The sequence below is a fragment of the Necator americanus genome, chromosome V (assembly GCF_031761385.1).
Source record: "Necator americanus strain Aroian chromosome V, whole genome shotgun sequence".
Taxonomy (NCBI): domain Eukaryota; kingdom Metazoa; phylum Nematoda; class Chromadorea; order Rhabditida; family Ancylostomatidae; genus Necator; species Necator americanus.
The window spans coordinates 4,673,446-4,698,881 of NC_087375.1; the positions used below are offsets into that span (position 1 = coordinate 4,673,446).

The following is a 25,436-nucleotide window of genomic DNA, read 5'->3' on the forward strand; positions in this document are numbered from 1 at the left end:
ACCAAGAAAATAAGGTTTAAAGTCAAAATTGGCAGGTAATTCACAAAGTGATATCGGACTTTTCCCGAGATTTCGATCCCGGGTTGTTATTATCGAGATTGATGTGGTCACTGATGCGATCGAACGCACAGAACAGTATCCAGTCCCATGGTGAGACAAAAGAAACTTCATTTACCAAAAATACATCGTATAGGATTTATGGTTCTTTTTTGTTTTCCCAACGAGGTTTTGGTGAAACATTATTCATGACCTCACGTTTCCATAAGTTCGTATTAATCAAAGGCCTGAAAATGATCGGAGGCATGTAGCAGATCAGAGGGTGACCGTTATGTCCACCGCTGAAATGGATCTACCAATTCCATTCTTAGTGACAACTGTCCCAAAAGTCCTCGTTTTTTCAAATTGCATGCAGTTTTTTCGCTTTATTTTTTTAACTACCTTAATGTGGTTGTTTCTAATTCGTTAACTTCATCGTTAAGCTTAGTTTACTTGTGAAACCAGATACTCTGCCTCTAATTTCCTTCCATAATTATTTTATGGGTTTTCTAAGTTATTTTAGTCAATTTCAGTTATTTTAATTTCCCAGTACTCGTTTGCTTTTACAGTGGGCACAAGGTTGCTGGAATCAGGTCTTACTCTTCATTCAAGTGCTTTTTCATGTCAGATTTTAGTCGGCCTTTAGCTTTTTCTTGGATTTTTCTCCTTCGTTTTCTCTCGTAAGCCCTTTCCGTTGTGTAGTCACCTTTTTCTTCTCATCCCACTTCTTTCGCCCACTTAGTTTTGATTCATGTTTTGAAAGTTTTTTTTTAAATTTAAGATGTGTTACACGACTATGCGCAATCTTTTCGGCAGAATTCCGCAAATAATAGATCTAGGAACTTCTCAGGATTCACAAAGAATCATTTAGTTAAGTTGGAATATTTGAACAATACAAATAATTTGCGTCAAAAGGTACCAACTTTAAGTTAAAACCCGTTGTAGTTGAAGATGAGATATGCAAACTCTTGGTGCTTTCTGTTTTTTTTTTCTAATATCTTGACTAAAAACTCGTAGCTGTAGAAGACAATAACCGTACTAAAGATTATACAGTGATGGAAATTTTCCTTTTACGTTTATGCTTCGCATGAGGGGAATTTTAATGTTCTGATCCTACCTTGATCGTCCCTCAATTTCCTTCGCTTCTTAACTACGATATATATGACTTTTCCATGAAATGTTTTTCGTTGTTGTTTCTCATCTCCGACCCAATCGCATTTTGTGCTTTTTTACAGAACACGATACAAATACTACCACCAAAGCGTTTAATGATCGACATTCGTCATTCTCGCCGGTCAATGATGAACGGATCGTTCTTGCAGTCTAGTATCCCTTGCTTTTGCAGACAACATCATGGTTTGGTCGTGAGCATTCACCAATTGTGGTCAGAGGGCGTACAAAGATACGAGACACCTGTGGTTGACCCTGTAAAAGTACGTGAAGATCGATTTATCTCTGGAACTGCTCTGAAAAAAAAAGAGAAATCACATCCGTTTCAATTACTATTGCGACAACTAATCTCCAATTATAAAGGATAAAATCACTGACGTATCGATCCACTTGGGATGCGGCACAACGTTCACTTCAATCCAGAATAGTTTGAGGTTTACGAACTTGTAACTGACCTATACAATGACTGGCGGGGGCTAGCCAATGCGTCAAGTCAGTGTTTTTATCCTCCCAGACAAGTCTGGTACGAATTTATTGACCCCGGAGAGATGAAGGGCTTGGTTGGCACTACGACGGTTTTGAACAGTCGATCGTACGGGCTCAGCGGGCCTCTTATCGACTGTGCTACACCCGCCCATTCTTCAGTTATAGCTCTAATAATTTGAAAGTGGTATTTAGATAAATCTCCTTGCACCTTGTTAGTGAATCATTCGCAGTTCATCCTTTTACGCGACCTGGTGCACATTCTTCTTTCTAATTTGACTAAGCCCTCTAAGAAGACTTCCAACAAGCATCAATACAACCTATCTTAGAGTTTAGTTGAGGAACTACGAGTACCGCAGGTATAGTAGGATCAAAACGACACCATGCACCGTGTATTTGCTCAAGCTGCTGCGCTCGAAGCGGTGAGGATCGAAGGAGGAGCCTTGTTAGAATCATTCTTCACGACGGTCCCACCTCGATTCTAACCTCCATCTTCACCGCGTCGCTTCCAACGCAGCCGCTCACTCAACTGCACTGTGCTTCATGTCGTTTTGACCCTACTATATACGAACTGTGCGTGGCTAACCTAAAATTGTATCTTTGGAGGTTCTTAAATCTACTACTCGTGCAGTGGTTCAGCTGTTTTTGGATTCTGATCAATCCGTAGGAGTTATTGTGACAAGGAAGATGTATGCATAAGAGCAACACCGACTCCCATAACATTGTCAAAAAAAAATTAAATTTAAAGGCATCACCGCACGAATCTAACGTAGTATGGAGTTCCGAGGGCCAAAGACTATACGGGGGCGTAGATTGCAAAAACGGGTGGGATCTCGCTCATCTCTCCTTGCATCACTGTAAACAGACGACTTCGTAATGCGGTTCCTTACGAAGTCCTCTATTGCAACGCGCCACCCTTGCCCCCGCCCCCGCCTGGGATTCGTGAAATGAAATGAATTCCCCAATTGGGACGTCCTAATGGATCCGAAATCCGTATCCCAGGCGGGGCGGAGAGCAAAGGTGGTGCGTTGCAGTAGAGTACTTCGTAAGGAACCCCATTCCGAAGCCGTCTGTTCACAGTGATGCAAGGAGAGATGAGCCCACCCGTTTTTGCAATCCTAAACCCCGTATAGTCTTTGGTCCTCGGCACTCCATACCACGTCAGATTCAGGGGGTGATGTCTTTCAGAAGATTTCGCGACCATTCAAAAAGTTTGGTTTCTGTCGTAAGTGTGAACGGTGCCACCACTGAAAAAATGCAAGGAAAGATCTGATCTCAAAATCTTTTATGATTAAATCGTTAGAAATGCTTTCGCAGGACAAAAATCCCCGTTTGGGTGTTGAATCATGTGCAAACTATAGTCGGGTCAAAACAACGCCTCGAACGGACAGCTGCCTAAGCGGCTGCGCTCGACGCGGTGCGGTGGAGACATCGGTTGGAATCGAGGTGGAACCATGGCGAACTGTAGAGATGAGTGGCGGTAGCGATGATCCCTACACGATCCAAAACCGCTACGCTTCTCCGTGCCGCTTTCAGCGCAGTCGCTTAAAGGCATCACCCCACGAATCTGAGGTGGTACGGATTTCAGGTGGAGTATTCGTATACGGGATGGGAGACTATGGAGAGTGGGTGATTCCGTCCATTTCTTCCTAATTGCCGTAAAACGGTCCGGAAGGTGCGCCGCGTGCATAAGGCTGGCGCGCTCCAATCGAACTCGCTGTTGAAGGGTAGCGCGCCGGATCGCTCGAAGCCGCATTATCCGGGCCGTTTTTTACGGCAATTAGGAAGAAATAGACGGAATCACCCTTTTCTCCATAATCTACTATGCCGTATACGAATACTCCACCTGAAATCCGTACCACCTCAGATTGGGGTGATGCCTTTGAGCAACTGTTCTGCTTCATGTCGATTTGACCCAACGATAGACTGTAGGCGCTGGACGAGTTGTACTGCCCTAACGCGTTACGTCCTCGATGAATCCCTTCGATTATTTGATTTTTCTATCAACAGGAAGGAGTTCATCAACGACCCAATAGGTCCTATTGATTGTATGACACTCTCCGTTCACTTCCACCAACACCACTCCTATTAGGGAGCAGCAGAAATGAAGTAGACGACGCAGGTTGCCAGACTCACACCAGACTCACAAGGTTCATACTTATCGTTGAGGCAAAGTTTACTTACACCATTACGGGAGGCTTGCGAACTAACAACTGCCGATGACATAGGAGGAAATGTCTTAGCAGCACTTGTGCGGCAATCCTGAATCAAAAAACAGTTTTCAAGTTTCATTATCATCACATTCCTGGAAAATTTGAAGAGTTGAGAGCATATCGTATTGTTTTTCCCCTAGAAATAAAAATAAAACAGAAAAGTGCCTTGCATTCCGTGCGCTTTGCGATGTCGTTACCAGCTAAAAGTTCCGAGAGTATTTTGACAGCGAAGGCGTCTGTTATGACGAGCACTGTAATGTAGATTGTAAATCAAATGAAAACGAAAAATAAAAAAGAGACTGTTTTGAATGAAGTTAATTGAATAAAATTAGATACGATAGCATTTCATGCAACACTAAAATGCAGTAGGCCTTTTGCACTGTAGCTAAAGAGGAATCAACTTCCAGAAACAGATACGGTAATACTTCATTCCGCATTGTGACCGCCATATGAATTCGAAACTAACTACAGGTTGTAGTACAAATAACACCCACACTTCGAAAAATCACTGTCTGGTCTTTAAAGCAGGTAGAAGATTAAGGTCCTTTCCGTTAGACAAAGTACATAATAACGGTCTCAGTCGTCACCACGCCGTGGTCGAGTGAGAATCGAACTTTGGTGGCTGAAGCATTTTTCAAAATTGGCAAATCTGTAACTGTGACGCAGAGGGCGTTTCGCACGCGGTTCAGTTCACATGCCAGTGAAAAAGTTCCAGACCATATGCTGTGAGTTCAAAGAGTAAGGGCAACAAGATCTGGATCGGAGAGAATACCACACGAACGCCCAAAAATTGTGAAAACATCCGGAAACATCGCGTCTCCGCTTACAGGAGCCACTTCCTTGGCCACCTCCCAAACATTTCGAAAAGATGACTCTGTCCAGCACATTGTCATGCTGTAATGCAACCTTGAGGGGAACATAGGATCCTTGGCAACAAACCAACGTATCGATACGTTGAACTGCGGGTCGCTGTCGAGTGAACTAAGACAAGACGCTCTGCTCATGGTACTGATGCCTGCATACACCCATTAGCTGTACTGCAGGTTACGCGCCCTAGAGATCACCTTATCGCGTGATTAAGCAAATGTTGCATGAGTCGGAAGAAAACTTCCAAAAAGTTTCGTTTCGCAAGCAAGCTGGATTCGCCGCAACAAATAGTTTTATTTTTGTCATTCTGTGCAAGTTTAGAGCTTTGTGATTTGAGATTTTGTCTCTAGAGAGCGTCAAATGGAAGATAACATGCTGTCCACTTATTCGTTACATTCAATTACGACGTTGTCATAATCTCGCCATCTACATCCACTGAATTCTACGGTTGAACATTAGGAGGATAGTGATGTAGTGGCTCCAGAGAAGCCGTAGCTTATTACGGTTAATCTCAATTTCACTATGCATAATATGTTTGAAGAGCTGTTTTGAAAAGACTTTTAAAGGCAGCATACCACAAATCTGACGTAGTGAAGGAATTTGGGGGAAAAACTAAAGATAGGGTTCCAGATTTCATGATCAGGGATTGCTCAAATGCGCTGAATGGAGGCAATTTCGGGGCCAAATCCTGTACGAGGGTGGAGCCTCAAAACAGCAGCCTCAAAACAGGGATTGCTCCGCTCATCTCCCCCTGATCGTCGTAAGAAACGTAAGAAACGACATGGGAATCACTTTGGTTATTACGAGGAACGTTAGAACGCTCATCTACGTATACGTTCTGGTCCGCTCATCCACATGTTCGTAGGTTTCACTTGAAGAGGCTGGTGAGAATGGATCCCTGGACTTCGACCGACCACTTGGACTACGGCGGAGTGCCGTCTTAAAAAAATCGAGAGGAAAAAACGTCCTCCACGCCTTTTTTTTACGACGATCAGGGAAAGATGAGCCGAACCACCTCTGATCCCGCAATCTAGAACCCTAACTCTAGATTTCTCATCGGATTCTTTCACCACGTCTGATCCGTGGTATACTGCCTTTAAGAGTTTGAGAGGAAGGAACCTCATATATTCACAACTTCACTTCCTATCATATGTATCAAGAATACTAAATTTGGTGTCTTTCACCCACCTATGCCGTTCTTTTTTAGCTTTGGCGCAAGCTTCTTCATACCTTCAACAATGTTCTTGAGACTTTTGTCATTACCCTGAAAAAATTAAAAGCACTTCTTTGAGAGAAAAATATCACCTCAGAGCAACTTATTTTGCAAATTTTCCTCAAAGTCATCAGACTGCTAAAGGGATGCGGAATAAGAGTTACTTGTTGAAAATCTGCTACCAGCCATTATCCTGACTGTGGTGACGCGCGTCTCCGGATAATTACAGCTGCAGCTTAAAGGTAACGTATCCCACTCAATTTTCCCTAATCGTGCTGAAAAGCGGCGTTTTGAACGGTGTTTTCTTTCCGTACAAAGTAAGTTAGATCCCACTCCACTCCCCTAGAACGCGCTCCTGCAGCGTGTTCATTCGTTTCACATGAATAGGGTGGTCAGGATCATCGACCGCGCTCGCGCGGATGCTACTCATGCACAAAGACGGGGATTTCCAGGACTACTAGGGAAAATTTAGCCCCATCACGCTCATTCTCGTGATCTACGATCTGAACTCCATATTTTCCATCAAGGTTCTTCACGACGTCAATTTCGTACCTGATGGAAATTTATTTATTTATTTATTTATTCAAACACCTTCAGGTGTGCCATAAAACAGAAAAAAAAGAACAAGATGGAACAGAGTTCACTAGAATTTCGTCTGGATTTTACACAGCAAAAGCAGAAATACGCTTGATAGGCGTTGATGTTGCCTTTAAATCTGTGATCAAGGACTATCAGAATATATAGTTCCGACTATATCTAGACTCACATCACTCTGCTCAGGAGTGTATCCGTCATCTACGTTGCATTTCAGTTGGGCAATCTCCTTGTCATTGAGCCAATGAGCAGCACCATTACGCTCCGTAGCAAGTGCAGCATCAACGCAAATGCGTCCGCAATCCTTTCTACAATGAAAAAAATGCAAAAATTTTAGTTCTCGGAACCTCTTGAAAAACTCACCCAACAAAGTTTTGGATGTCGACAGCCGTTTGTAGGCAGGCTAACGATGGTGCACAGAAGATCGCTTTAGGAATAGCATTACGAGTGACCAGCTCGCGAGCAAATAGTTGCGCCATAATCCGTCCCACCTGAATGTACTTTTAGAGCTTCCCAGGACACTCTACCATCAGATTGCAATTTTGAAGGTTACCAAAAAGATTGTGGATGATTGTGTTGTCTAAGAAAGAAATGCTCTTTGAAGATGCCATACCTCACTGACAGGTGGGTCGCTCTGGTACGCCTGTACCATGTTCATGCGGCGGGGGACTCGTACAGGTACGTTCTGGAATCGAGGAATAGGTCATATGGGAATGGGAAATTGGGATTGTGTTCATGAAAAGAAATAAAATGAAGGAAGGAATGAGATAAATTTTATGAAAGGTATCAGCTATGAATGGTAGTAGCGAATTCCTTGATGAAGCTTCGGATACCGTGCACCGTACTTACAGCTGGGAATATGTATAGTCGGGCCAAAACGACATGGCGCTCCGTGCAGTTGCGTATGCTGCACCTGCGATAGAAACGGCGCGGTGAAGCGTAGCGGTTATGGTCGAGGGGAGCCGTTGCGAGCACCACTCATAGCTGCAGTTTGCGGCGGTCCCACCTTGATCCAAGCGTAGCCGCTTCCTTACTGCACCGAGGTGTCGTTTTGACCTGACTATATAAATTTTTGACGATCACGACACGCGAAGTTCATCACATTTCTAGAACTATCACATAGAACGTGTATGCTGATTCTAGCAAAACTGTATCTTCTATACAGTTGAGGTTCCGGATTACCAGTTTAGGACTAAGACTGATAACTTGCATCCATTTAAATGATGGACGTATTTGAAAGGAAAAGAATAGAAAAAAAAACAAACATAAGAACAAACCAAATCAAACGGCTGATATAATGAAGGATCAAGTCTACATCGTTCAACCCAATCAGGGAAAACCTCCGCTATCGTTTCAGCATGACGTGCCAAGACTATCTCGTCCCCTTGGAAAGGAGTGGCTGGGCGGAGAGTCTGAAATTTTCGCTTTGTTTTATCCTTTTTACATTTACATGAGTATTGTGGGATTAACTCTGTTTCCATTTGTTGTGAAGAGGATCAGCGCTATGCAGGAATGCTATTCAAGCAAACTATGAGAAGATATTCGAAGTTTTAGGTTAGTTCGTTGTGCAATAATCTGTTCCGTTCATTTTAGTTTCCGTTTTGTTAAACAAATCTCATAAATCAAATGAGATCTTCAAGTTCCTTTATGTAAACTTTTTCCAAGCAGTTATAATTTAATTGTTCATAGATGTCAATCAATAAAATAATGACAATCATGATCCATTACGTATGTCCAACATTTCACTAGACTATCAATTCCAGAAGTCTGAATCTCTGGAGTCGACGAAGCGCAAAATCTCACTTTCCTACTCTTTCTGATCATTGAATGTAAATGCAGCTTCAGTGCCCAAAGCAAGTTTTATTCAGACGGGCGAAGTCATAAGAAAAATCAGGGTACGATAGAACTTCCCAAGCAAGTTCAGCAATTTTCTGGTAAGTTTTGCCATGTGAGGTTAGGCATTATCATGAAGTAGAGCAACATTACCAATTTTGTTAAGCTTCAACCGGGCTGTGTCTGCCAATTTCTGTAGTTGAGAGGAGTAGAACTGAGCGGTCACCGTGTACCCAGACGGGGGCAGTTCCTAGTACAGCATTTCCTTGTGATCCCACCAAAAACACAGCAAAATCTTCTTTTTGTGTGATTCTCCTTTCGACTCTTTTGGAGATGGTTTGGCACACGGGAGCCAACTTTTCTGCAGTACTTGCTTAACTTATACAACATCCAACTCTCATCACCTGTAAGGGTCCCGCAGAGAAGGTCCTGCCTGTATGGGCGCACAAGCAAGGACTGGCACACCCTCAGTCTTGTCGTCAGTCAGCGATGCACCCAATTCGTGGGGACCCAAATCGACGTAGTTGACCGCACCCATGTGTCATCGACTGTTCAAATGTAGCGGCATTGGGCTTGTCTCTGAGCTCGTCATGCAATGTTTCTTCGTTCCAGTCAGTCGGGTGACCAGACTGAGGTCGATTTTCAAGGGGAATGTCCGTTGACTCCAATTTCTGGGACAAACGGATGACAGTCCAAAGGACATTGAACTCTGTTGAACGCAGCACTGATATGAGCGGTGGAATCATCTTCGTCGTGGCCTTGCATTAATTCGTAGCAGAAGACGGTTCGAACTTGACTTTGGTTCATCGATGTCATGGTTGAATACCAGTGAAATGCGCGCCCTTATATACCCCTCTGGTGTAAACTTCTAGAACATTCCATCATATTCAATCCCCAGAAAAATCTAATTCAAGACCTCTAAAATTCCGGATCGAAAAATAAATTCTGGTGCAAGACTTTTGGACCAACGTAATAGTCTATCACTGCTATTCGTGTCGAAGAGATAATTTTTTGTAAATGGTTAGCGGAGTCTACGCCACTACCATATTACCGCCATAGCAGAATACTGGTTACATCGAAATCACGATGTTTTCTTTCCTTTCTTATTGAACATAAAAAATGTACGCTCATAAACTGGATATTTTGTGTGAACGTCTGTTGCTCCGTTGATCGATGTAGATGACAGTCGGTGCTGTGCTCCTGAACTGCAGCAGAGTCGTATTTTCTGCATGTAGTCGGGTCAAAGTGCCATGAAGCACGGTGCAGTTGCGTAACCCACTGGGCTTGAAGCTGCGTGGTGGAGAGTCACGGTTAGGATCGTGGGATCACTTCCACGTTGCCGCCATAGGAGAATCATCGCTACATAAAAATACTATCTTTTCTCTTCTTTGTACTTTAACATTTAACAATTTAATGAAAAGTATTGAACTCTTGCTAACACCACCCATCGCTGCAGTTCCCGATGGCCCAAACTCGATACCACCTGCTGTCTCCACCGCCCCGCTTCGAGCGCAGCCGCTTACGCAACGTGCTTCCTGTCGTTTTGACCCTGCTATACAAACAGCAACATTACTGAATGGCGTATACGGTTGGTACGAACAAAAACGTCCGAGATGCTCAACCGTCCACCTCGTGCATTTTTGACAGCACACATCGCGTTGTTCAGCGAAAATAAATTAGCCAAGCTTGGTTGACTAGTGGTTCCACATCTTCCTTATTTTCCTTCAGTCGCTACACTCGACTATCACCCTTTTCCAGACCTCGAAACACTTCTTGCGAGGAGAAACCTTTGTCAACTACGATTGAGTTCCTAATGTTGCAGCCCTACAGTATCTGAACGAAAGGCAGCAAAGAGCCTATCAGATGGAATGGGGTTATAAGTGTAGCGATAATGATTATATGTACTATGAACTGGCGCTAACTCTGAGAAAAATTAATATACTATACTAAGAGAGGATCTCCATAAGAAAAAGAAAATGAGAAAATGTGTAAATTTTCTTGCTACCATATTAGTTCAGTATTAACTCTAATAGATCAAATATATTCTACATGACGAATTTCGCCCACCTTGTAGCGTGCTCTAAGGACGAGACAATTACCGCTTTCACAAGACATCTGAATAACAGAGTTTAGGATATCTGTGAAATATCTGGACAGAGGCTTCAAACATTGAACACTTCACTTTTGCTTTCCTCTTTATTTCTTATATAAAATTGTTTGTATATTCATACGACATTTTTTGGTGTTGTTTAGAGAAATGTTCGGCTTATTCCTTTTAAGACTGCATTGTGTACAAGTTTGATTAGTATCATTGGGACTGCTTTTGTTCTTTCTCTTTTTTTTACTGACTACATAACTGCACGGTTCTGATAAAACCGACGATATCATTCTGATAAGATCAGACATTAGTGAGGCTGAATGAGTGTTAACCGATTGTGATGAGAGAAAGATTTGTCTTCTAAAAACTGTACCTGAATATGGAAATGTTTATGAAGAAAGGATGGTTTACGCTACTAATGCCTCATTTACGTTCAAGAGAGTGGATATATCCAAATGCTCCAGTTATGCATATCTAGATCAGGGAATAAACATGGTGAACGATCTGACTTTCGAACTGTCTGGGAGGAAACGAGTTGCTTGGAGAGCATGCAAGAGCATCGAGGATGTAGCGATGAAGTTGAAAGAGACCTGGTTCCATGCTCACCCCTTTAAAGGCATCACCCCACGGGATGATAGATTAAGGAGAGGGGGGGGGGGGGTGATTTCGTCCATTTCTTAGTGCGCCGGAACGCTCAAAGCCGTATCTTCCGGGCCGTTTTTACGGCAATTAAGAAGAAATGGACGGAATCACCCCCTCTCCATAATCTACTATGCCGTATACGAATAATCCACCTGAAATCCGTACCACCTCAGATTCGTGGAGCGACACCTTTAACAGATCAACCTGGAGGAAAATCCGATCAGCGTCATAGAACGCTGAGTTGAATGGGTGATGCTAGGAGTATCCCGCTTTATGCAAGCGAAAGAAGGAATTCGAAGTTCAGTCCTCCATCAACGATCGAAGATATCACACGCTACAAGGAGAAGTAAAATTAAGTGAACCGGACCGCTGAAGGTTAATAGTTGGACCAGGCCCATGCTATCAAATGCACTACACGAAAACCAGCGACAAATTGCCAGATCCTCTTACAAATTCCTTTCAGAAAGATGTGCTATTTGTATCTTCAGCGAGAAGGAAATCCCAAGGCACCCTTTGTGGAAACCCCTTCGTCGGAACGAATGGAAGTCCTTCTGAAGCCCGTTTCAGCTAATAGTGGTACAACGACAGTTGCAGGCGAAATGTGACATATAATAACTAAATTGTTGTCTTGGGACAATACTACCTGCAGACCTCATACCCTAACATACTAAGTGACTAAGAAGAACATGAAATCTTCTGCGGTCGCTGTCGAGTGAGCTTCAAGAAGACGCCCTGACGCAGACTACTACGATAGCTGTAGGGCGCATGTTTCCTGGAATGTATTGTTTGCTGCATAGCGGAAAACATGCATCAAATGATCCCTAATCATCAACGTCGAAAACTATACCACCTAAGGACTATGTGCTAAGGATCGTCATGACTACACAATACTTCATCATCTATTGCAGTAATGTTGCTGATGAGAGAAAGTAGAGGATTGTACAAATCCCTATAAGAATATAAGATGAAGAATGCCTATAAGAACTTGGCGCAGGAATTTTGCTCAATGCTCATCAAGGTACTGCCTTGTACCGCTACCACCAGGTCTGCAAAAGACTCAAACTCCGACATGTGTACTAATCTTTATCCGTATTGGACTATCTTTTAGACCTACGTGACCTAATCAGCTATTATGCTATTATGCCTGAAGCGGTTGTGCATGTGTCTTTGCCGAGGCCGGTCGTCCTCAAGCACAATCTCTCCTTATTTTCTCAATTCACAGCAAGAACTTGCACAGAATCTATCCATTTGTCCCTACTTCATAGCTTTTGAGACAGCGTCTCGCGTGTACTGCCTATCGAGACAAGGTGGCCCGAGTATCCAAAGACGGCAATGTCCGTCAATTCAACGATGAAACGATGCAAAACGGAATTGATACCGAAAATATCTTTCGCTCTTTCTAGCTATTTGACCTATTTGGGTTGGTTTTCGACAGTGTGCGGGAGAACAACACCTTTGCAATGTCTGAGTATCTTCCACCACATAACTTGCAAGTTATATAGGTCGTACGTGCTCAGAGCGTATACTCAAATGTTTGATTGCGTTTACTATAAACAGGTGCACTGCAAACAACTAACAATGAGACCTCTGTATCATATTATGACAAACAACAACTGAAAAACATGAACGTCTTGCACTGTCACCGAATGTGGGCGCGAGAAAACCGTCTTTGCCGCTCGGTCACATTACGACGAGATCAGCAGACTGCCTTGCTGAATATGATCTGAGTGGTCTCTTGGATCCAAGCTGGAAGAGGCCACCCGGTGTCAGACGGGAGCTCAGGACTGAGGTGGTAAAGGAAGATCTGAGGGCACTTAGCGTTCATAGATACTTAAAGTGGGACGAAATCTTTCACGAATTAAACGGTAGCGACGGTTGGGTAGATTCTATGCGTTCTCTGGTTGAAAATCGAACAGGATAGACTGGCATGTACCGAAGAGGACACACCTCGATGAAGATAGCCCCTTCCACCAAGCGTTTGAGTCAGTTCTGTAGTTTAACTGCTTCTCAGATGGTAGACTGCTTATCATGGTTTTGCGAAAAGAACAGGAGATTTGTTCCAGTTATTGGATTTATAATCTGATCTCATCGTTGGAATCTTCGTAAAGGTATATCGTGCAGAAGTGTTTAATGTACAAGTTTCACTTGAGCGAATATAGAAAACATTGAAGATCCACGTTGAAAATGAAGTTATAAAAAACGTAACTGTTTCAACTGCTCGTAGCAAAAACCACCAAGCCTGTTCGCCGTGAAGATGACAGTGAACCCATCCTAAACAGCCGCTTCCTAAAATCTTCTTTGATAAAGGTGATAGAAGAAGCTAAATGTGTTTGCAGCTTGTTTATGCAAGTCGTAAGAAGTGGGACGATTTATGCTTGAATGAGGATCAATATCATTGTAAATGAGGTAGTTGCTGCAGGTGGTGTCTCCTTCGGAGAGGATTTCTCAACGGAGAACAACGCGAACAACACTTTTTGCGCCGATCCACCTGATCCTGAGGGCTGATTCCACTGTGGGTGCATTTATCCGACTGGATAAACGAGTTTTCGCAGAAAAGTAAGACTGGACTGGGTATACTGTTGTCCAGGAAAGATTCGTTTGCAAATGAATCCATCACATAATGAGAATACATGCCCATTTATTCTACCACTGAAGATGCTTATCCGATGTGCGGCGGGTCAGCGGGCAACAAACCAAGTTTTTTTTGCGCTACCTTTTTTTTACGCCAAGTTTGAGTAAAGAAATCAACCGAGGGATATTTTGTAGCGTGGCTGGAAAAAATGCATTGGTAGTTTCTTGCACCCTTTTAAGGACAGACGTTTATTGAGGTCGCGGAGATTCTGAAAGGGATATTGCAGTTGCGGAGAAGTTCCATGGTGTTCAGCAACCAAGTGGGCTGGTAGAAGCACATTTCTGTTTCGTAGAAACGACGGTGAAAATGATTTTGGTACTAAGCTAAGTTTTCCTACTCTTGTGAAAGAGAGCCTATCCTGGATGGAAAATTGCCACAGGCTTCTCACAGTGAAACGGCACTCGTTCGTTTCGATAATGTTATAGTGACAATCCGAAGGAACTCAGGAGCATTCCTTTCAGACGACTAACAAGACAGTATGGAAGTTATCGAGATGAGGGACACTTAGGGCACTTACCGTCAAAAAGGAGGAGATTAACCCATCGACGTCAATGTTCGCCGATACTGTCGGACACTCTTTTGTCGCTTAGGGACAATGTCCGACGATGTTGGGGGACAGCATCAAAAAATACTTTATGAGGAGTTGTCAGATATTTAGGTATTCGTCATCCGTTTTTTGGGACATTGTCCGTCGATGCAATCGGACATTCGGCGCGCAAAAAAAAATACGCAAAAAAACATGCGGCGGATAAGCAAAACAACTGCGTCGTCAGTGTGTTAATCAAGGTGCTGTTCGATCGAAACACACATGTATACATACTCAGGACTCAGAGACTAGTGAAATCAGTGTCGAAGTGTATTTATCTACCTACTTTTTACCTACGATGATGGTGTAACATGGCAAAAAATGTGTGCAAAACCAAGTACAATGACAATGGCAGAAGGAAGACTGTTACTGTCAAAATTCTGTCATAATTGCACTTACTTTGAACGTTCACTAACTGAATAAAAGTGTTTTTTTCAAAGAATTGCCGGTGGAGAATCAATCTTTCTTATTCTTAGGTATTTATTTAGAAGCATTTCACGAAATGCAAGAGATCTGCAGCTTGAACTCTCCGTAGTAATCTTTCAACAGTTCTGTTCTTTACAGAACAGAGCTGGAATTCTTTAATATTACTGCTTTTTAGGAATTAGATTAGGTTTCATTAGTCAGTTTTTAAGTTTTTCAGGAATACTAATGTTAATGTTTGATGTAAAGTAAGGCTAATCTGAAGGAAAAGTTCACTTATTTGCTTAAATTACTTTAATTTTTTAAAATACTAATAAATATTGGAAATAAATGAAGTATTGATCTGAATCTGTTACAGTTTTATTTATTTAATACTTATCTAATTCATTGATATGCTAGATACGAAAAATAAAAACAAAAATACTTTTAAAAATTATTGAAAAAATAAAAAATAATTTAAAATAGTAAAAAATATTTAAAACATTTACTTCCGTCACCGTTTTGTGAATTCATTTCTGAACACATATGTATTTCTATATAATATTTTAGTTGAAGTTCAATTTCTAGAGTAAAACCAGATGTACATGTCATTGCTGTTAAAAAGTAAAAAATTCTAAGTTTTTCTTGAAATTTTCGTTCCCTTCTATGAATCCTGGACGGTTATTTAACGGTTATTTCCTCAAAGTCCGTTGTAGCCACACGGTCGAGGGTTCGAAACCGCCCTAGCGCAAACCAAGCCTTTCATCCCTCCGGGGTCGATAAATTGGTACCAGACTTGTCTGGAAGGATAAAAGCACTGACTTGACCAGCGGCTGGCACCCAAAAGTCATTGCATAGGCCAACACGCGTTCCAAAACCTCAACGATCACGAATTCCAGTAAAACGCGTTGGCGCATCCCGAGTGGATTGATACGCCAGTGACTTTATCCTTTATCCTTTTATTTCCTCAAAAATGTTTTTAGCACTATGATATTGTACACATTAAAAAATAGTCTTTCATGGATTAATGAAAGATGAGCTCAGCTTCCTTCTTTTTTGTTACAACAGCAGTCGACTTAGTTTTCCAGGACAAAGGTGAACAATGGCGCAGCATTTGGAACGCCGCGTTTCCATAGTAGTTTCAATTGTATTTGTAGCTGTGAAACTTCAATTGTGTATCGATAAGTTTATTGATCATGGTAAGTCTGTCTTAAGTAAAAATGGTTAATACAATGTAAATGATGATGTCTTGGTCCAGCAACAGCAATTTCGAGAAGATAAAAAGTGGGATTTCCTTCTAGAATATCTTAAATGCCCTAGTAAATAAAGTAGTATTGTTCTGAGAATAGAAAAGTTGATTTGATTCTTTTTTTGTAGGTTGATGAAACTCTTCGGAAACCAGAGGACAAAATTCATTTACTCTTTTTTTTAGAACAAAATCACAGAAGAGCAATCTCTGGCACGTTCCTGAATTTAAATCAGAAATCCACAGCATACAGACATAAAATAATCTGTATGCTAGGATAAAATAAATACTAACTGCTAATAAAATAAAATTTTCCCCAGGACTTCTTCTAGTGACCAGGTCAAGGTCTTAACTTCATAGCAAATGGTCTCGTTAGGGACGTTAAGCTGACTATGTTTGTGGATGAACGCAATGGCCATTCCGACTTACAGGCGGAGGGTTCTTTTTCCAAACGAGGAGATGACGACTTAAAGGTAGCATACCACGAATCTGGGATGGTACGGATTTCAGGTGGAGTATCCGTATACGGGGTCGTAGATTATGGAGGCGGGGGTAGTTCCGCTCATCTCTCCCTGCATCACTGCAAACAGCCGCCTCCAGAATGTTTTGTACGACGCCATCTACGGCAATGCTCCGCCCATTGCGCCGCCTCCGCCTGCGATTCGTCGAAAATCAATTCGCACTGCCCCGATAGGCAGTAAGGGACGCTTTGCGTGCAAGGGTGGCGCGCTGCAATAGAAGGCATCGTACAAAACAGCATTCAAGGGCCGGAAAGGAAGTTAGGAAACCTGTGAGAAAAAAAGGAGGAGGGTTAAGATTACGAGCATGTGCCTTGAAGTGATGAGTATCTCCCTTAGCAGACCCTTTAAACACCTATTAGCGCAAAGGTCGAGAATAATTCAAAAAGCAATTTATTTGAATTTTTAAATTTCAAACTCTTGGTTTAAATTATCGTAGTGGTTTAATTAATTTTTAATTTTTTAAAATTTTTAGTCTGATTGAACTTAATTGGCTTGAACAGCTCAAAAAATAGGTATAAGAAGTCCGCTTTAATTTCCTTTTCGGATTCTTAAGAATGGTAACCGAGTTATGCCCTAAAAAATGTATTGTTTTTCAAAGCTCCACTAGTGAAGGAGGTGGTGACTGCAATCTACATTACGCTAAAGTACAAAATATAATTTTTGCCTACATGTTGAATGACGTTTTCCAAAGCGTAGTCAGATAGTTATTTTTATTTATTTATTAAGATTTTATTGCGTGGTGTTGTGCAGCGCTGGACATAGTGAAGTTATCCAAGATGGGTTTGAAGAAGATTAATCCGTTAACGATCTCCTGCTTCGATTCTTTCGTATAGGCGTATGGGACAAGCCAGTCGACTTTTACAAGCTATATTAGTATTAAAAATTAGAAATTAGAATTAAAATTAAAATTAAACATTAGAATTAGAATTAAAATTAAAAATTAGAACTAAAAATTATTGGAAAATAGTGAACCCCGCAAAAAACGCACAAAACCACAATAACAACATAACAAACGACATTAAAAATAACAAAAAAAAACGCAACAATGGGAAGTGAACAACAATAGGAAGTGTAAAATAACAATTGAAAGTATTATTCTACTACCAATGAGCCGCGCTGTCGACAAACCGTTAATCTGTCTTGGTGCTTGAATGTCGATACCTAACTCTTTTTTCTGCGTTGTGGTGTCGTTTCGGTAGAAGCGCGATGAGGAAATTTGGACGTGGATCCTCATCGATGAAGTTCTTTAGTTGTCCTCTGTCTTACTCCGTTTTTTGGGGCGGTTCTCAGGTGGTTATGTCTATGCAGAGTCGTAGATTATGGAGAGGAAGGTGGTTCTGTTCATTTCTTCCTAATTGCCGCAAAAAAAACGGCCTGGACGATATGGCTTCCGGGGCGCAATTTTCCACAACGAGTTCGATTGGAGCGCGCCAGCCTTGTGCACGCGCCGCATTTTCTGGGGCCGTTTTTTTTTAGGGAAATTAGGTAGAAATGAGAACAGAATCACCCTCGCCTCCATAATCTACGACCAGGCCTAGGCATAACCTACCTGAAACTCGCAACACCCTTGATTCGTTGAGTGATGCCTTTAATATTCCCCATCTACTGATTCATTAGGCCTTGTTTGCTCACTAGACTTTAATCATTATAAATTACTAAAATACTAAATTAAATTAAATTACTTCAAGCTATATTTTAAAGAGGGCAAATTAACCTTTATAAATATAAACTTGTCTCCAATTTTACAATTTGTTCAACTATTTTCAAACTTCTTCCTGTTAGCTTGATTTTTTCTTTGTTTCAAGTTATTTTTGCGCAAAAATTCCCTTAATTTAAAGCTCTAAATCCATTCAGTTTTCTCGATCCGTGTGCTTAATAGTGCTTAATGGTCTAAGGGTCACGAAAGTTGCTAAACTACTCTTATTTGAGGTCCCACTAACAGACTCGCTCCGTGTTCTTACAGAGTTAATCTCGCCTTGGGTTGAGTTGTTCATCGAAGGTCCGGTAGAGATTCACTTGAGCGAAGAGTTCTGGATTTGAAGAACAGATCTGTAAAAGTACGTTTTGTGCGAGGCAAAAGATTGATTAATTCGTCGCGAAGGAAGTGCCGAACTGGATTGACTCAGTTTCTCTTGCCAGAAAAAAAAATTAGATGTGAAAGTGTTTATTTGATTTATTGGTAATACAGTTTTTCTACTGTAACACTAGTTTATGTGAATAGATAAGTTAATTATCGTTCCTTTATCGTGATAGAATGAGAACTCAGTAATTATTGAAACCTAACTCTAAGTGCACCGTGCTGAAAAATCGCAAAAGATGACAAAGAAAAACGAAATAGAAAGGTTAAAAAAATGAAAATTAAAAGGAAATAATGACTAAATAAAATAAAAAACAACAAAAAAAACAATAAATAAAAGTTAACAGAATTGATGTTACGTTTCTTTAAAGAGTCTTTTCACGATCATTACTAGTGTTTGCGAAAACGTAAGCTCATCTGGGACTCTGTGGGTGCGCAGAATATAGTAGAAATTCAGGCGTGGATGAAGGATAAGGTACACGGTTCTCATCAGCCCCTATAAGGACCTGTCTGTGTGTCGCAACTTCAATTCGGAATCGCTTGGAGGATTAGGAACGCGAGTGCAGCCCTACAATGACTTGTGGGTGCTAGCCTAGTGTTTCTATCCACCTAGACAAGTTTGGTACCATTTCGGCGATCTCGGAGTAATGATGGGCTTGGTTGGCTCTAGGGCGGTTTTGAACCATCCATCGATCGTTCAGTCACAGTCGAACTTCTTATCGACTGCACTACACCCGCTTGAATTCACGTCGGTCGTAACGTAAAGCACTACAAGTAGTACGGATCATATTTTCAATAATAGCTGAGAGGATACGATGCCGGAAACATTTTCCTACCGTGAAAAATTATGGACTTTCGAAAGGAACTTCTACATCATACTAATCTACTGATACGACTAAAAACTTCCTGGGAAGAAGGTTCAAGGACTACCTTCATCTCCAAATTTTAGCTTTCGGCTTCTATTCACTGCATACGATGCCACAGGTTACGGCATCGTGCGCAGTGAATGGGAAACAATTGGCTTCTCCTAAACCTTGAATCTGGAACCTTTTCAGGAAGTTTTCGTAAAGATTTCCACTACGTAAAATACGTATAGATGTTCAAGTGCAGAGAGAAACACATTCCATGAGAATTACAGCTCTTCACATAAACGAGCTCTGATCGGTTCCTACCTGCACTGCTCCTACACGACAGCAGATATCAATAATTTCAGGTATCGAGCTTAGTTCCTTTTTAGGAGAAAGCTCTTATGTAATTGTGTCGAGGTCAACCTACACTTAATCAGCCAGATTGCTACTATGCAGGCTTTACGTCCTTTCCGAGTAGCCTTAGGATACCTGCGTTACGATTTGACAAGTGTCTATGCGTATATGTTAGTGAAAAAAGTCAAATGATGGAGAAAAAGTTTACCCAGTGATCGCATTTGCTTGATTTAAAGGCATCACCCCACGAGCTCTGATCTGTTCCTACCTGCACTGCCCCTGCACGACAGCAGATATTAATAACTGGTAAGATTAAAAAACGGCCCGGAAGATTGCTATTGTAACTGTGTCAGGATCAAGCCTGGCTTGCGCTCCATTTCGAACCCACGGGAGAGTTTCCGTCCTTGCCGAGTAGCCTTAAAACCCATTCGTGCGTTTACGATTTGACGACATTCTAGGAAGTAAATGGACGGAATCCCCTCTACTCCAAATCGACAATCCATGATGAAGAAACAATTTTGCCCAGTGATAGCTTTGTGGGTTGCCTTTAATTCACTATAATTCATCATCTTGATCACCTTGCCTCTTATTCTTCTTCGAACTGGTCGAGCGGGTGCCAGTAATCCTTCCATTTGTCCCGATCGTATACCAGAGTTGGCCAGTGGTTCCTCCTTTTGCGTGGGACAAATGACGAAGAGTATCGAACTTTTTTGAAGGATTTTGTGAAGAAGTCTGAACCATCGGGTCGGCGGTCTTCCTGTAGTGCACTTAATATCGCGTGGAACGCAGTCGCTCACGGCTTTGGTCCAACGGCTGTCGTTAAAGCGCATCACTATGCCCACCCTATTTTAAATTATATGCAAGTTACACTATTGATTGCATTGGTATTAATATTAATTCATCAATTGGTATTAACTAATTTAATTTCTCCGCTTTTTTTATCTGTACTCGTAAACAAAAGTGTTTTCTTAAAAGCAATAATTTGAAATGAAGTCGAGCAGGCCAACAGTCGAGTCATATCCAGCTTGCTATTAAAGGCAGCATTCCACGAACCGTGGTGTGAGAATCTGCGGAAAAAGCTAGAGATGGAGCTGCAGAGTGTGGGATCAGGGCGGTTCCACTAACCTCTCCGTAATCATCCTAAAAAAAACAGCGTGGGAAACGCCTTAACTCAAACGAGGAACGTTAGAACGGTTCTCTATGTATACGTTCTGGCCCCTCAGCAACCTATTCGTTGTTTTCACTCGAATAGGCGGTTGGAGGGACCAGAACGTCGAGGAGATCTCACTGGCTTTCGACCGCTGTGCACCTGGATGCGACGCGTATTCAAGGGTGGTGCGTTGCAACTGAAATTGTCGTGAAAAACGGAGTCTTCCAGGCCCTTCCTTACGACGACCAGGTAATGATGAGGGAAACCACCCCTAATCCTGCAATCCGGAACCCTATCTCTAGCTTTCCAGCAGTTTCCCTCACTATGTCAGATTCGTGGTACGCTGCCTTTAGTCCTTTGACGACAGCGCGGCTCACCACTGAGCCGCACACCATTTCAACGGTTATTTTTCGCTTTCTTTTTCCCTACTTATTTAGCGTTTTATGTATTTATCGAGTTTTTTTTTTCGTTATTTATTACTATTTCCTTGTTCAATATTATAGCTCGTTAACGTTGAATGGCGTCAGATACGCAAAAAAAAGCGCACCGTCGTCAATGGGTTAAACTTAGCGTTCTGATGGAATACGAATTATTAGGGCACCAAACAACTCATTTCTGTTATATTGGTCTAAAACGTGACAAAATCTGAAGAATTAAATCAGCATGAGAAAATTTAAGAAAGCCATCTATCAGGGAAAGAAATGCTCTTTCAAATAACATGTTAAACATCGCTAAACTCCTTTTATTCTGTGTGCGAGTTTAAATTTTAGAAAAAAACGCCATTACTTATACATCAAACTAATAATTATGCTATTTTTGAGCCGTTTTTTTTTAGGAGTTCCGGATGCTGTAACGATGTTTTAATAATTAAATTTTTATTCGTATTTCGACTTCTTTATACTTTTTTTCCGACAAATGTTTTCAAAAAAAAAGTTTCCGAAAAAGATTAAAGGTAGACCTTGAAGAGATGTGGTGAAACAATGGAAGAGAGAAAAAATTATTCATTGTTATTGTCTTTTGACTCGATTTCACGGGGAGCCGCCAGAGTAATCAAGACCGCAACCAGAAAAACGCTCGGAAATTGTTAGATTGAGTTATAGGTGTGAAATTAACGATTTGCCCACAATTCAGGTGAAAAATTCGCGTCACAAAATGGACCAAGGACTAGATTTTTGTTATTTTCGTGATGTTCTTAGAAAAACGGGGGAAAAATGTAAAGTTGTTCACTTAATGTTATTGTTTACTTAATGTTGTTGTTTATTTAACGTTTAAGTTGTTTTTAATGTTGTTTAGAACACTTTTCATCATGGTTCAAACCATTTAAAAACAGCTTCATCCTGTGTCCTTACGAAGCGTTTTCATTCCAAAAAAAAAAGAAAAAACTGTTCTGATTCCGTTGATGTCCATGGAATGCATTAGAAAACGATCATAATTTGTGACCATTTTTTCTCAGGAAAAAAATCCAAGTTATCTGCTTTGAAAAAAAAAAACACATTCGCTAGACGTTGTTAGGTTGACGTCATTCTTAAGACATAGCGCTTGTTGGCATGGTGTGCGAGTGGCTGCCACCACCACACCTGCTCTCCGCAACTATGCCCGCCTTCCTCTCATAACGTATTTCTTGCCTGCTCCTGCCTTCTTTGGTAATTGAAATCGATTCCAACGGACTGCTTCTTGCTTCTGTATCCCTAGTTTGACAAGTAAACTAAGTAGAATTTAGCTGATTCATTTTATTTTCTCTTCCTTAATTTTTCCTTTCCTTTCTCTTCCTTCCTGTAGGTTCTTCCTTAAACATTGAGCTTGTCCACGGTTCTATTGTTGTATGATCAGTCTGTAGAAAAATGTGTTTTGTATGCTTTCTTCCATGATTACACGAAAGAAATTTCTCGAACTATGAGAATACGCGGGCGTGAGAAAAAGGAAGGAGGAACTACGCCAGTATTATTCGATCAAGCGTTTGTCGTCCAATATACGTTCTTGTGAAAAACTTAAGGATGAACATAGATAAAGTAACATCCATAACATATTAACAACTTGATGAAAATGACTGTACTACAGTAGTATTATACTGTAACAGCTCTGTTCTATGTATGGCTCAAGTTTCATCGAGTTATGTTTCCGGACAGTTACATATCATGCAAAAGTTAAATTCTTTTACTTTTTGCTGCAAAAGTTACTTTATTTTCTTTTTTACTGCGACAGTCATTTTTAAGTTTCCCAAAAAATGCATAAAATTCATATCTTTATATATTCCTATATTAGATATTTATATATTATATACTATTACCCTGTATTATGCAATGAAGCAATATTAATATTAATAAAAGGATATGTATTTATCCATTTATTTCTTCCATGAACCATAAAGTGCACCAGTTCATGTAGAAGAAAAATAATTGGAGACGTATATTTCATGTGTATAAGCACGTATATATGTATGCGCATATGTTCAGTATATACATACGTATGTATCCGTGTATGTCACATATATGTAATGTATTTATGTTCATATTTAACAGTGATCTAAAAATTAACAGGAATTAAATCAAAAAACCAAAAATACACTGTCCTATAGAAAAGGAGATTTTCTTTCGAATAACGTGCTACATAACGTTAAACTCTTTCTTTTCAGTGTGCGACTTAAAATTAAAAAAAAACATTACTTACTTAATCTAGTATTTATCCCAGCGAACAGATCAATTTTGACGAGGCGTTACACACAAACATCTAGGGAATCGGACATTTAGTCTAGACGAAGAAGAAATTCGCTTACAGGTGTTTCTGCGTACCGCTGAATACGAATATAATAATAATATAATAATTGCGTGAGAGTGTCGTTCTTATTGATTTGTATTCCGCAACCTGAAGCTTATTTTTAGCACAATATCTGAAAAAAAAAACCAAATTATTCCTGCTCCTTCGTAATCGAGAAATGCCTCTCTGGAAGATTGGCGCAGCAACAACAGCAAGATTTACAAAATTTTTCCAACACAGAGATATCTACAAGTTTTCAGTGTTCGTTTTTCAGAACGTTCTTCGCACTTTTGGAAAAAGACAAAACCTTGCCCGTGAAGGTTTTCATGCATCTCTCCTTTCTTGCAGTAGATTTCTTCATAAACTGCATCATTCTTCCTTTTTTGTTTGCAGTCCTACTCTCTTCTCCGCTTCTTTTAATTCTATGAGCATCGTTTCTGGTCTATTGCTAGATGACGAAGACGGAGTGATGGATGTCGTATGCGGAGAAAAAGTTTAAGAGGATTTTTTTTCTAAATCAAACCCTGTCATTTTCTTTGAGCAAGTGCTTTCAATATGTACAGTAATGTAGCCGTGAAAAGCTTCGGTAATATATATGGTTAGGTACTTTTTTTCTAGATACGCATATGTTAGCGGCGGGTGCAACGCAGTCGGTAAGAGGTTCCGTTTTCTACGCGATCGTTCGGAGGTTCCAATCCACCCTAGTGCTCACCAAGCCTTTTATCCCTCCGGGGTCGATAAATTGGTACCAGACTTGTCCGGGAGGGAATAAAAACACTGACTTGACACATCGGCTGGCCACGGCAAGTCATTGTGTAGGCCAGTTAGACGTTCGTGAACCTCAAACGATTCTGAATTGAAGTGAACGTGGGGGCGCATTCCAAGCGGATTGATTAACGCCAGAAACTTTATCCTTTCTTTATTCACACACATATCTCTTACAATTTTATAATTTATTGATCTGACATTGATGATCATCCGTCAATGTATTCACCATTGATGTCCACGACATCAGCGTTCCATCTTTCTGGGAGAGGACAATTCTCCGGGACTAGAATACGGAGGTTGGTCCCTTATCCTCCCTATTCCCCACACCTCGCTTCAACAGATTACCACTTGTTTCGAACCCTTAAGCAAAACCCTTTCGACTCTTTAGTGGATAAGGGAATAAAGTCACTAGCGTACCAATCACTTTGGATGTGCCGACGCGTTTTAGCAATTCGTTATAATTGATTTTTTTGGAACGCCTGTGGGACTAAACAATGACTTAGGGGCCCAGCCGATGAACAAGTCAGTGTTTTTGTCCTCCCTGACGAATCCTGTACCAATTTATCGACCACAGAGAGATGAAAGGCTTGATTTGCGGTCTGGAATCATCGACGGTTTGAAGCGGTCTCGACCCATCGACCGTGCAACTACAGCCAACCTCTAACCGACTGCGCCAAACTGGTCTCCAGACTGGTCTTTCCTTGGTTGCTTCCAGAATTTTTCCTAACTGTACTCCTGAACCCATTCTTTCTTGCACCAGTGTTTTCTTGCATTTACTGTTCGCTACCAACTTTCCAGTGTGTGTTGCATTCCTATCTTATTTCAAGTCTCCTATTTTGTTGTGGTTTTCAATACCTGATAAAAAAAAGTGGATGCATTATGCGTAGGGGAAACTCAACGAGGGTTCGTAGTCTTTTGTACCCTTACTTTGCGGTATAGGAGTGTGGCA

General features: G+C 41.1%; 2 protein-coding genes across 3 annotated transcripts; both read right to left on the reverse strand.

Annotated features, from left to right (window-relative positions):
* Positions 1 to 1,359: 1,359 nt before the first annotated feature.
* RB195_012914 (uncharacterized protein) lies at positions 1,360 to 17,770 on the reverse strand (the record flags this gene model as incomplete). 2 transcript variants are annotated; one of them, XM_064202511.1, is made up of 11 exons in its annotated part: positions 1,360 to 1,461; positions 3,874 to 3,951; positions 4,068 to 4,153; positions 5,958 to 6,033; positions 6,749 to 6,884; positions 6,940 to 7,067; positions 7,190 to 7,261; positions 7,854 to 7,988; positions 10,477 to 10,524; positions 13,356 to 13,435; positions 17,665 to 17,770. In XM_064202511.1, 11 exons carry the CDS (start codon positions 17,768 to 17,770, stop codon positions 1,360 to 1,362), a joined length of 1,047 nt encoding a protein of 348 aa, XP_064058391.1. The 2 variants fall into 2 exon arrangements, with proteins under 2 accessions (XP_064058391.1, XP_064058392.1); XM_064202510.1 differs by lacking the exons at positions 13,356 to 13,435; positions 17,665 to 17,770.
* Positions 17,771 to 20,150: 2,380 nt separating this feature from the next.
* On the reverse strand, positions 20,151 to 20,645 carry RB195_012915 (uncharacterized protein; the record flags this gene model as incomplete). Its single annotated transcript, XM_064202512.1, has 1 exon — positions 20,151 to 20,645. The coding sequence occupies one exon, from the start codon at positions 20,643 to 20,645 to the stop codon at positions 20,151 to 20,153; it is 495 nt and encodes a 164-aa protein (XP_064058393.1).
* Between the last annotated feature and the right edge of the window lie 4,791 nt (positions 20,646 to 25,436).